General features: G+C 41.5%; 1 protein-coding gene across 1 annotated transcript in view; it reads right to left on the bottom strand.

Annotated features, from left to right (window-relative positions):
* The window catches only part of SP4 (Sp4 transcription factor), a 77,563-nt gene extending 66,185 nt beyond the window's left edge, over positions 1–11,378 (bottom strand). The window contains exons 1-3 of the mRNA XM_047095031.1: positions 11,185–11,378; positions 10,653–10,777; positions 8,572–10,126 (exon numbers count right to left, since the gene is read on the bottom strand). Coding sequence (XP_046950987.1) covers positions 8,572–10,126; positions 10,653–10,777; positions 11,185–11,191 — 1,687 coding nt within the window. The 5' untranslated portion in view covers positions 11,192–11,378. The remainder of the gene's footprint in view (positions 1–8,571; positions 10,127–10,652; positions 10,778–11,184) is intronic.
* Positions 11,379–13,678: the final 2,300 nt, after the last annotated feature.

The raw sequence follows: 13,678 nt of genomic DNA, 5'->3' as shown, positions 1-13,678 counted from the left end.
CTTGTTTTAACAATAAAACCCCCCACTCTTCAATGATTGCTAGTGTGAAATGTTTTCCGCACTCTGCATTCCAGGAATCCCTTCTGATACGCTTGCCAGTTTGTCAGTGTCCATTTAAAATGTGCCACAACTAGCAAAGCACACAATATTGCAGAAATGGTCTGACAAACACAAAGTAAAGGAGGAGCTTTACTCTACTCTTGATTCATATCAAGCCAATAAATCCCAAATCACCTTCACATGTCCTGCAGTCAACCTAGGTTTTTCATCTTGTAGGTATACAATTTCCCCTACCCTTTTAAACAGAGGATCTGTTGTATTTATCTTGCTAATTCTGACCCAGCATTCCAGACTATTAAGATCAGTTCGAATCTCAAGTCTATCCCCATCATAATTATTAGCAAAGTCTCCCAGCTTTGCCTCATCTTTAATTAAATAGGCCATCCTTCAGTACAGTATTTGAAAAAAATATTTAACAGGATTGTATCAAGGATAGAAACCTATGCCATAATACCAAGGACATCTACTGAAATAGACAATCATTTCTCATACAATTGAGAAACCAGGTATGAATGAGCCTTTAAAGACATCATGACTATCAATGCTGAAATCAAAATATATTGTGGCAGCATTATTTCTTTTCTATACTCATCTGAAAACCTTAGCAAAAGAATACATAAACCTAGTTTCTTAGTGAAGCCATATGGGTTCCCCATGATCCCTGAATTCTTTTTTAAATGCTCAGAAGCCAACTACTGGATAATTCACTCAGGGCCTTTGTTAAAGATGTTATCAAACTCATCTGTTTGCACTATAGGATGTTTTCAAACAGTGAGGTGCTTATTCATGCTCAATTTTTCCATGTGCATAATTTTTAAGTTACTGGTACTGGCCTGAAACTGAATTTGAAAGTTCCTTCTGATCCTAGGATGGCATTTATCTGGATCATTCTAACTTCCAAAAAGCAAATAAATGTCCCTTATCTACTCACTAACTTTGCACAAATAATCTCAGTGAATACAGGTCCAGTTATTTTAGTTGGAACTGAATTTTTCTTGCTGGTTGACAGAAGCACAGCCCAGCAGCTGTCTTTTCTCCATATTACATCATTTTGCTCAGGCAATATGTGTCTTTTGCTGTGATCTGAAGCCTTACAAGTTGTTTAAAATTATTTTAAAAGCCTACTTTATTATGAGTTTCTGCTTTCCCGACATTATTCTTAAAATGTCAAGCTGCTCTTTGTTTTCATTCTTTTTTTTTTAATGTTTATTTATATAATTTTGAAAGAGAAAGAGAGAGAGAGAGAGAGGCAGAGTGTAAGCGAGGGAGACACAGAATCTGAAACAGGCTCCAGGTTCTGAGCTGTCAGCACAGAGCCCGACGCAGGGCTTGAACCCACGAACCACAAGATCATGACCTGAGCTGAAGCTGGACACTTAACCAACTGAGCCACCCAGGTGCCCCTCTTTGTTTTCATTCTGAATCCTTTGTCCTTCCTTCTACCTTCCACGTATACTATTTTAAAATCTGAGTTTAACAACAAGGTCTCCACACAGCCACACTAGTTTCTATTCACCATTTCTTTTACTACTTTTAGTCATAATTATCTGTCCGTGCTACAGAATGTTAGAGCTAGAAGAAACTTTAACTGCAGAGTCAGCATTTCAATTTTCAAAACCACTTACCCTTTACAGGTCTTAAGTTTACCTACAAACACAAAAGGATAAAAAATAGCCTTTACCTCTGAACTCATCCTTTTATCTTATGTCTCCTAAACAAAAGACTCGGAATCAATAGATGATTTTAAATCATGGCTCTACCACTAGGGCAAATTTTTTCTTTTTGTTTTTTTTTTTTTAATTTTTTTAATGTTTATTTGTTTGTGGGAGACAGAGTGAGAGTGAGAGTGAGACAGAGAGAGAGAGAGAGAGAGAGACAAAGTGCCAGTGCGGGAGGGGCAGAGAGAGAGACAGAATCTGAAGCAGGCTCCAGGCTCTGAACTGTCAGCACAGAGCCTGACGCAGGCCGGAACCCAGGAAAAGAAGATCATGACCTAAAGCAAAGTTGGACACTTAACCTACTGAGCCACCCAGGCACCCTGGATGGCAAATTTTCTTAAAGAAATTAAAACTCATGAGGCTATCTGTAAAATGGGCACAATCAGACCAGCTTACAAAGATATTGAGGATTTTAATGAAATAATATAAAATACCTAACCTAGCACCTAACAAGCTCTAAGGTAAACAATAAATGTTTGTTTTATTCCTCCACAAGTCTCATTTAAAAAAAAAAAACGAAACAAACAAACAAAAAAAATGGAGGCACCTGGGTGGCTCAGTCGGTTAAGCATCCGACTCTTAGCTCAGCTCAGGTCATGATCTTGGGTTCATGAGTATGAGTCCCCAGCATTGGGCTCTGTGCTGATGGTGTGGAGTCTGCTTGGGATTCTGTCTCTCCTTCTCTCTGCCCCTCCCCTGCTTGTGCTCTCCCTCTCTCTCTCAAAATAAATATACTAAAAAAAAATTTGTTTTTAAATCGATACAGTAGCTTGACAGCCTGAGGATTTGCTTAACCTACATATAGAGTTTACCAATCTCTTTAGTTCTGAATTTGCTCTTTCAAGAAAGTACAAAACAATGCGACTAAAATTCCAACATTAAGCTCATTAACAAGGCGACCTACAGAATTGTGCTTTTTACCAACACTCTATTCAGTATATTAAAGCTGAATATCCAGTGACAACAGACAAAATCTATCCGGGAGAACACAAAGTCAAGCTAGATACTCTCCATCTCTGGTCCCTAAACTTCAACTATATTTACTCACTAGCAAAAGATGTGAATAACAAAGCCAGCAATAGAGCAGAAAGACAACTAGAGCAGCAGTCAAGATTCTAGTGCTCACTTTGCCCAAAAGTACAAGAAAGTCATTCAACTTTTCTGGGCTTCAGTTTCTTCATTTCTAAAATACCACTAAGGAGTGAGGGTAGGGGAGAGATGCTCAATTATCTTTAAGTTACCTTAATTATGGTTTCATTAAGCCTTTATCTCACCACACACATACATAAGCAATTTGTGGTTCAACAGGTTTCCCTTTGCCACAATCTGCTCATTCATTAGGTAGCAAACTGACAGGCATTATGAACATCCAATCGTAACTAAATCAAGAGAGTACAGAAAAGCCCACATAAAAGTATGGTTTGGTATCAGGCCAGGTTCCCCCTTTCATTGTCAATTCTTACTATGTCATCCCCAAATACTTAATGTAGGACTGTGAAACTTCTGAAAGCCTATTTCTGCTTTCACTTGTAACAGAAAAATACAAAATCCCTTTATAAATAGACTTTAGCAGTGATATCCAATGGCTACAACTGGTAAGCAATAACATCAAAGATCCTTTCAAACTAAAATTCTACCATCTTGTAAATCTATGTTATTTCTATGAGATCTATGTATAGCACTTTCCCCCATCTTCTTTCTTAATCAAGTCTCCTTTTCCTTCTCTTCAACTTGCTTTTATGCCTACTCCAATATTCCTTAAGTATTACTTATTATATGTTTCCTGATTCAGATTCAAAAAGGAGATAATTGGGGTGCCTGGGTGGCTCAGTCAGTTGGGCATCTGACTTTGGCTCAGGTCATGATCTCGTGGTCTGTGAGTTGGAGCCCCGCATCAGGCTCTGTGCTGACAGCTCGGAGCCTGCAGCCTGCTTCGGATTCTGTGTCTCCTTCTCTTTCTGCCCCTCTTCCATCATGCTCTGTCTCTCTGTCTCTCTCTCTCAAAAATAAATAAACGTTACAAAAATTTAAAAAAAAAAAAGATAATTAAAACTCTATCTTCCCTTGCACCCCCCTCTATTCTGAAATCCCCTAAAAGATGCCCTTTTAAAAATTAATGCAGCTCTACACTGGATACCTTTTCATCTTCCATGAAGAACTTAAAAACTGGCAATGATGTTGTTATGTCATCATCGACAAATCTTAAAGGTCATGCTATATGTTATCTAATGGGTAAAATCAACTTGGTAATTCAGAATCGAAATCACTTGTACAGGGTACAAGATGTAAGTTCTTCATAATGAATTCTACATGTAACAAACAGTACTAGAAGATTTTAGAGAAATAAAATTAGAAAAGCAAACCTGACTTTCTAAAAAAAAAAAAACAAAACAAAACAAAACAAAACCCCAAAAATTAACAACCAAACACAGCAGGCATACGTATAGCTCTACACACAAATATGTATATATGTTTATAAATCCGTATACAAGTATAACACTTGTATACATTAAGATGCCTACTAAGACAATCCAAATTAATAGAATAACAAAAGAAATATTAGTATTAAACTTCAAGTCAATTTCTACTTTTAGCAGCTCTATAAAAAAGTATGGTGTGGGTACCTAAGTGACTCAGTGGCTTAAACATCTGACTCTTAATTTTGGCTCAGGTCACGATCTCAGGGTTGTGGGATGGAGCCCCACTTTGGGCTCTGCCCTGACAAGTGCTGAGCCTGCTTAGGATTCTCTCTCCTCTCTCTCTCTCTTTCTCTCTGCCAACTCCCCCTGTCCCTACATTCTCTCTCTCTCAAAATAAATAAATAAACATTAAAAAAAAGTTGATTGTACTAGATTAAGTTTCCAAATTAAATATATATATATCAATTCTTTTCTTTGACCCCCTTTTCCCTAATTATGAAGAACTGGCCTTCCCATTGATGATCCCCAGGTTTCTAAATCCAAAAAGGTAAAGGAAGGTTGGAGAGTCAAGTTCTTAAAGGGCCAGCAACATCTTATCTTCAAGTTTGAACTTCCTTTGTGTAAGAATTAGCCTTAAAATGTTAATTACCACTAACATTGACAAAGAAATATCCATCCATCAAGCAAACACAGGTTCTTTGGCCAATTAAGGCCAAAACCAAAGAAAGTCACTAGCCAATGCAAGTTAATTACAGATTTAGATATCAATGGTCCCTACATGTTCTAAATTGTTTAAGAAGGTGTAACTCCTAATGTTCATTTTACCTAGGGCTCTTTGACTACCTGAGCACACTGTGCAAACTGGTAGTCCTTTCAGAACAAAAATCTTACTTTCCTCACTTAGTTAAAGGATGTTCTTAAACCAGAAAAATGATTCGTTACCTGTGCTCTTTAAAAGGGATTTCTGCTTTTCCTTCAAAGTCAAACTCATAATCCAACAAGGAAACAAAGTATATAAGTATGTAAGGGCAACATGTACTTAGTTCCTACTATAATTCCAACTAATTAAATGCTAGATACTCAGCCTGGAAAGTCAAGATTCTGAGAGGAGACCAAACCACAGAAACACATTATGTCGAATTCAATACCATGGCAAGAGATTCCCCCTAAGTTGTCACTAACATTCTCTTTTCATAAAATCAAGTATGAAGCTCCCTAGCCTCAAGAACTGGTTTCATTTGATCTACCTTATCCAATTTTTTTTCCTATCCGTATCATCCAGAACCTTCCCGTATCTCCAAGAGTGACACGAGGATGGATGGCAGATAACTTTTAGCCCCTGGGTATTGACTGAGTCATTGCATTTTGTCAAAGCCGACTATTAAGAATTTTTTCAAGGGACACCTGTGTGGCTCAGTCAGTCAAGCATCCAGCTTCAGCTCAGGTCATTATGTTGCAGTTTATGAGTTCAAGCCCTGCGACGGGCTCTGTGTCTCCATCTCTCTCTGCCCCTCCCCTGCTCTCTCTCCCTCTCTCTCTCTCAAAAATAAATAAAACATTAAAAAAAATTTTTTTTAAGAATTTTTTTCAAGCCTCGTAAAAGCTGTCATGAATATTTAGAGCAAAAATTTTCCCCACAAATTAAACAAAATCAATACTATTTGGGGGAAGGAAATAGATATATAAAACAGTCAAAAAGTAACAAAAAGTAAATGGGGACACAAAGTAAAAGATCAGAACTTACAGGACTCATTTATAAAAGGGATATGTACGTACTTTTTGCTCATTCTCCCTCTTCTAGAGAGAGTAAAGCACCTGGTGTCTACTGTTGATGTCTTAAAAACTCAAAGCCAAAACACATTAATGAAAATAAAGCCATTTCACCAGCTTCATTAAAACCACTCCAGGCCTTGCTCCCAATTCCAAACTGCTATCTTCTCCATCACCTTCTATGCCTTAATTCAGCAAACATTTGTCAAGCACCTACTATAGCAAAAAAATAAAGTAAAAATCTATGAACGAGTCTCAGATGAACTGCATTGACTTGCAAAAATTGGTACATTTCTGATCTTTGTAACATGGTTATCTTCTTAAAATGATTGAGCATATCTATTTGAACATAAACTCTTCAACATCAACAAAATTTAAAATCTTTGGTTTCAAGAGAAAAAAATCCAACTACATAAAGTTTAAATTTCCTTATACACTTAAGCGACATTCAAATCATGTAAACTCTTAAAAAAAAAAAACCAAAAAACCCAGAAAATGGAAGACTAAACATACCTATTGGGAGTACTCAGCATGTGGCTAGTCAATACATGCTTGTGAAATAAAAACTGTAAATTCTTTTTGTCATTAAAATCCATTCTTTGAGGCATACATAAACTAGGTCCAACACCCATCTGCTTCCATATTTTGCTTTATGGTTCACTAGTAATGATTAGATCCTTCCTTGGTTCTCAAATTTCAACGAGAATTTAGAATGACCTGGAAAGTTTATCTGATAGGCAAATTCCTTGACCACACCCCCAAAAGTTATAGTTCCAGAAAGTGGATGCTGCATTCATAATAATACAACATTCAAATAAATCTGAGTTAGGTGGTCAGAAGATCATACTCTTAGTATCAATGACTCACCCTCATAATAGACAAGAGGCTGTAACTGATACCAATGAGAGTACATAAGAATTGACTATTCCTGACCTAACTTATAAATTACTCAATTCTCTTAAGCATAATTCACAACTAATGCTTAATAAGCAAATCAAAATTTAAGTGAACTAACTTTTGCTTTGATAATGCAAACTGTCAAACAATCCACCAAAAACAGGTATTTTTCTCAAATACTTAAGATACTGTCAACGTTTAGGAAAAGAACAGGAAGAAAACAATCTATGGACTGTAATACAGAGAAACACTTATATAATTGTCCTGCAATAGTTTTAGGGGGAAAAGTACCACACTCAAAATACTCTTTGATTAGGTTACTGTCCTGTCAATACAAAAGCCACTAATCACGTGGCTATTTAAATTAAAATTAAATGAATTAAAAATTCAGTTCTTCAGTTGCTCTAGCCACATTTTAAATGCTCAAGAGCCGCATATGGCTAGTGGCTAACACACTGGATAGGATGTACAACACTTGTTCATCACAGAAAATTCTACTGGAAAGATCTGGTTTAGAGGTTATAGGCATCTAAATATAACATGTAATCTCTATTCTTCCTGACAAGAGAGCTCTATTTGGCAATTTCCAATCATAAATATGTACAACTACTTTAGGTATTAACTGTAAAACAAACAGTTTAGCATAATTTTTCTGAAACTTATTTCCAGAAAGGTCAGTAAAAAGTGATGTGCTCATTCATATTATCAACATAAAAATATTTAACTAGAGACCTGACACTATCAAAGGCATGAAAACCACAAGTAGGTTTGCACCTAATCAGAATCAGTAAAAAGTGTTTAATTACTAGAAAACAAAAAGTATTAGGTAAAATAAGACGTCAAGAAAATTTAAAATACTTAGTAAGTCTGGTTTCGCAAATACTTCAGAAATCTCTTTACATACATAACAAACAATTGCTTTATAATTGGTTTTTAAAACGACCTTACTACAATTAATTCAAGTTAGTGACATTTTACTCTTTTCATTCTTAATTGCTTTTCAACAACTTCACACTAAAAAATGCCTAAAAATAACAGAATCATAAGATTTATATACAATTTTATATGCGAATAACTACTAATACAAAATCCTGAGAAAATGCTGGTTTTAACAGAAAAGTAGACATAAAAAATTAATCAATTTGCAACTTAAAACTGTATCTCTAAACTGCATCAAAACCTAGTTTAAAACAACACTGTAAAAAAACGCAAAAGCATGAGCAACAAGATGCTGAATGAGAAATAACTTCCAATTGAAGAAAAAGTTAGACTTATTACAAAGCAGAATTAAAACTTCAACAGATTCACAACCACGTATTAATTCAACTTTCAACCTACTTTCTTTTAAAGATACAAACATCTTTAACATCTTTTTTATTAGAGTTCTTTCTGAAGAGTTCAAGTGTATTCAAATATCTCTAAATTACAGAAGACAATTTTGATTCTAATCAGGAAGTTTTGCTCCATGGAAAAATAAGTTGATAAAACTGTCTAACAAATATAACTTCTACAACCTAACATTAAAACGTACAGACGTGAATGGGTCACACGATGACTAGTTACGGAAGTTAACATTCCTGTCATTTTAGATTCCCTGTGATTATGTTTATGTCAGAGGTCTTCAAATCTAAGTTAGCAAAGAAAAGCAGTAACTTATTAAAAACTGTATGAAAGGATCTTACAGAGAAAAGATTGTAGTAACTTACCTGCAACACTAGTGATTGTAACCGGAACTCCTTGAACTTGAACACCTGCAGCACCCAGGTTGGCAACACTCACTGTCTGAAGGTTAGGCACTGATGCAAGCTGGGCAGTATTCAAAGTTATTGGGGCACCAGCAACAGCCACAGGAGCAATTTGAGCAAGGGTTGTGCCACCACTTGAAGACACTGGGGTGATGGTTAATTGTTGGGATAACCCAGCATTCTGAACTTGCAAATTTGAAAGACTCTGAATATTCTGAACCTGTACAGTTTGCCAACTGATTTGCCCTGAAGGTGTTAAAGTTGGAGCCCTGATAAGCACCTGAGTCGGATTTACTGCTTGAAGTTGAACATTCTGCAAAGGCTGCTGCTGGATGGTCTGAATTGTCTGCCCTGACTGAAGTTGAAATGACTGCGGCGGAATAGCCTGAATAATCTGTTGCTGAGGCTGTTGGATCTGGATCTGCTGTAAGATAGGCTGGCCTACAATCTGCACCTGCTGAAGAGAATTTGATTGATCCTGTGTGTTCTGTATTCCATTAGACTGAAGCTGACTGGAGCTCTGCGCTTCAGACTCAGTAGCAGCAGGTGTTTGAGATTCTTCAATAGTGCGTTCAGAACTACTGGCTGATGTGCTTGCATACTGGCCCGTGTCTGCTGAGCTCACTAACGTGTCACTGCTTGTCAGAGACGTCGAAGCAGTGGTTGTGCAGGTAGTGGAGGAGGAGGGAGATTCCGGCATAGTACTGGCAGAAGCGGTGGTAGTGGTGGGTGTGGAAACTAACTGACTCCCGTTGGAAGTCCCACTATCAGTAGTAGTAGCAGGCTGGCCAACCTGTCCAGTCCCTCCTCCAGCAGTCACGTTGTTTATCACTGGCAAAGCTAAAGTCACTCCTCCAATGTTAATTGGTAGGGTTGTTACAACTTGAGCCTGAGTACCAGGAAGGGTCTGTAATTGCAGTGGTATTGAAACACCAGGTCTAATTTGGACTGGAACGGTCTGATTTGCCAGGTTTTGAGCAAGAATATTCCCAGAAGCTGTCCTGTTAGCAGCTGTGAGTATAGCTTGATTATTACCTGCAGAAATGAGCTGGATTTGACCCTGCAAATCCTGTAGAGATGAACTACTAGCTGGATTGATTTGAATCTGCTGGCCTTCCACTGTCTGAAGTTGTGGAATCACTTGGTACTGGACACTACCACTCGGATTTTGTACTTGTATGACTTGAAATTGACCAGGGGCGGAAGAATTACCTGATTTCGTTTTTGTAGGAGATGCACTCCCGTTATTACTGCTGGAAGAACTAGATGAACTAGAAGTTGGTTGAGAAACGTTATTTTCTTTTGAAGCAGGAGGAGTGGAGGCAACAAGTTGCCAAGTGTTTCCAGCAAGTTGTGTTGTTACCAGTTCTAGCTGTTGTGGTTGATTTTGAAGTTGCACCAATCCTTGGCTTGGATCTATAATAATTTGTTGTTGTCCAGTTGCTTGATTTTCACCAGGAGTCCCTATTTTGCTGCAAGTAGCTGCCAGTAAAGCCAGAGGAGAGGGCTGAGAGTCCTACCCAAAAATGAGATGATAAAGGAGAGGGGGAAAAAAAAGTGGGCGGATTTAGTGGAGGCCAGTAGATGGAAGGGGTTTGTTTGTTTGTTTGTTTATTTATTTATTTATTTATTTTGACAGCTCTACATTTCAGAACTTACTTAGGCAATGACAGAAATCAAAAAGAAATAGTAACAAGAGCAAGAAGATAGAGGAGAAAAGGAAACAGATACTGTAATATAAAGTTCAAATAAAAGGAAATTTCTAAGAAACTTTTGTAAAGTATATTCTCATAAACTCAAAATGCCCTTGGGAAAATACACACCGTTTTCTACTGGTCTGAGTTCCTGATGTAATTTTAAACAACGTTATCCCTTAAACATGTGAAATCTTTATGAATTTACAATTTAACTTCCTCACTCTCAGAAAGATGCTTTGAGTGGATGAACATTTGTATTCTGTTCTTCAGTTCTGGGCAATTAAAGGACATAACTCCCTCTCTCCCCTTACGTTTGGTGATGAATTTTTTTATGTTTGCTTTTACCTGGGAGCCTGAGGTTTTGGGTTTTTTATTGTTATTCTCTGGCTCAGAGGTTTTCCCTCCTTCTGTAGCCATCGCCGCTGCTGCTGCTGCCGCCGCCGCCTCCTCCTCCTCCTCCTTCTTCTGATCTGCAACAAACCCCCCCCCACGACAACAGGTTATTAGGATTATTATTATTCGTCTTCCCCCTCTCCTCCTCTTCCCCTCCCCCCGAACATTAATCTCCATAAACCCGCGATCCACGCACACCGGCAGGGGGTGGGGGAGAAGGAGGGAAGGGAGGAGGGGGATATCACAAAACGTGGTTTGAAACCCGACCCATCCGCTCCAGAGCAACACCCAGAAGGTTGTTCTCTCTCAGACATTAAGACAAAACACAACCCTCCTTCCCTCCCCCTGATACCCTCCCTTCCTCTCCTCCTCCCCTTAAAGCATCTCAGCGGCCCCGGGGGAGGGGGGAGAACCGAGCAGGGTCTGGGGAGGGAGGGAGGGAGGGAGGCGGTGAAGGAGACCGAGGGGGGTGGAGAATACGTACCGCTCATCCCGCATTAACAGGACAAACCCTCAGACGGAGACACAGGGATAGAGGTGGGTGGGGGTGGGGGCGAGGCGGGAGGAGAGGCCGGTCCCGCCCGCCCGCGGTGGCTCGGAGGAGGCTGTAGCTGGCACAGGCTCTGCCTCTTTTTCCGCGAATGGCCGCCGCTGGGCTGTGGCGTAGCAGCTCCTCTCTCCGCCCGAGCCCGGCTGACTCGCCCTTGATTGACAGCGGCGGCGCGCGGCGCGGGCGGCGGCGAGGGCTGGGGGCGGGGCCAGGGCGGTGCGAGCCCGGCCGACTCCCCACCCCCCTCGGCCTCTCTCCGCCGGAGCCGCCGACTCTCCACCCCTTCCCCCAGCGGATTGGCCGCCGACCTGCCGGGGGCCGGGGCGCTGGGGCCGCCTCCTCTCCACCCCCTTTCTCGGGGTTATCCTTTCAGCCGCTCTTCTTTTCCTCCTTTGGCTTCTCCGGTACTCCTTCTCTCGGCGTTCTAGCTCAGGCTCGCTGCCGGTAGGCCCTCCATACAGCCAAACTTGTTGTCTCAGGATATCCCGCCCCCTACTCATTTCCCAGCGCCCTCCCCTCAAAAACCTGCTCCAGCATCCCTCGGAATTGCCACTAAAGGAAAAAGTAGGGCTGTCGCTCAAGGGAAGCGAATGGGTCGGATGAGGGGACGTGCGGACCACCAACGGCTTGGCGCGCCGGGTGAACTGCCCGCTGCCCCTGCGCAGGGAGCATGGCTTTCCTGAGGCGCATCCGGACCCGGGCGCCCTTTTTCCCTGGCTCGGTCCCCATTGGCTGAGGCCCTAGTGACGCGCGCTGAGTGGTGGGAGAAAGGGGGCGGTTCGCTGCCGCAAAGCCTATCGGCCCTTGTAGTTTCCGGAGGCCGCGGCGGCCCCTCCGAGGCACCGCCTACCCTCCCGCCCCCGACCGAGGCCTGGCTGCGGAGCGGAAAGCTGCCCGAGGGGGCGGTGGCGGCAGGGCGTGGCCGGGGCCGAGTGGGAGTTGAACTAAGCGAGGGGGAGGGGGAATGGGTGTTGTTTGCCTGGGCCTATCCGCCGCGCGGGGCTGCCCAAACCACCTCTGCCACCGCCTCCTCGGCTCCAAGCCGCTCCCCGCAGGGAGAGCTCACACCCGGAGCGCTTGGCGATTGAGCGGGCGGCGGCGTGGGGAGGCGGGGTTTGCTGTCCTCCGGGTTTGAATGAACCCGGTTTCTAGGAGCCGTGCCTTCGCCTTTCCTTTCTTTGCTTACCTCCCTCTTTCAGGCCTTCCGCTTCAAATACGAGGCCTGCTATACCACAGAGAAGCATCTTCCATTTTATTTGTTGTCTCTAACTGGCTTCTGGAACAGAGCAATGACCCGCCTTCTAAGGTTGCATCGTGTTTTGCCAAGTAGCCCTTGTGGTTGGCGGACTTCTCACTCTTACTGGTCTCACAAGATTCTGGAGGCGAAGAAAAACCCAGCTCCGTTTGGGTCAGCCCTAGTCACAGTTCAGCATAAGCTTCTGGGCAGGTGGAATTCACATCTGGCTGCACAAAGCATTTTAATGTCAAATGCACTTGAGCAGTCTTCAAAGCTGCCCTTCAAAGTCCTGAAGTCAGGATGATGCCGTGGAATATAATAGGCGGCCGATTAAGTGTACCAAAGGTGGAAGTGAATCGCTAATGTAAACATTGGCCCTGGGGACAAGGTGCTCTTACACACCCAAGCTCACAGTCACCCATTCCCATTTAACCTGGGCTCACACAGCTTTGAGCGTTGTTGTCTCCTCCTTGAAGCCTAGTATGTTGCAAGGGCGAGGAGGTCCCAGGTGCTACACTTGACTGGCATTTCCTTTGCTTGTTAAAATAATTGCAACATTGGCTGATGACAAAGCCAGCAGTGCAGAAAGACAAAGCACTTCAAATAAAGAATTACATAGTATTGTCTACCCCTTCTTAAAAAAATGAGACTAAGATCCTTAAATAACCTGCTTTCGACCCCACCATGTACAATACAGAAACTCAAAAGTGCTTCTTGCATTTACAGATAAACTCTATCCTCGAGTCATTTTTTTTTCTCCAATTCATTATGATAAATGAAGGAAGACATTTTGCAGTCTTATGAATTGGGACATTCCTTGGCAGTTTTCTTACAAAACCTGCTTCAGAGGGACAGTGTCACTGACTCTGAACCACAGATTTTAAAAAGAATGCTTAGGGGCACCTGGGTGGCTCAGTAAGTGTCCATACTTGGCTCAGGTCATGATCTCAGGGTTGGGGTTCCGGTCCTGCTTCAGGCCCCCCCATGACTGAGTGTAGCCTGCTTGGGATTCTCTTTCTCAGTCTCGCTCTCTGCCCCTCCCCCACTCATGCTTTTTTTCTCTCTCAAAATAAATTTTAAAAAATTAGCTGAAAGACTATAATTTAAAAATATATAAGCAAGGGTGCCTGGGTGGCTCAGTTGGTTAAGTGTCTGACTCTTGATTTCAGCTCAGGTCATGACCTCAACAGT

This window comes from Lynx rufus, unplaced genomic scaffold (genome assembly GCF_022079265.1).
Source record: "Lynx rufus isolate CCGP_SWC_20201006 ecotype Redwood Valley unplaced genomic scaffold, mLynRuf1.p SCAF_4, whole genome shotgun sequence".
Taxonomy (NCBI): domain Eukaryota; kingdom Metazoa; phylum Chordata; class Mammalia; order Carnivora; family Felidae; genus Lynx; species Lynx rufus.
This window is presented reverse-complemented; position numbering and strand designations above follow the sequence as displayed.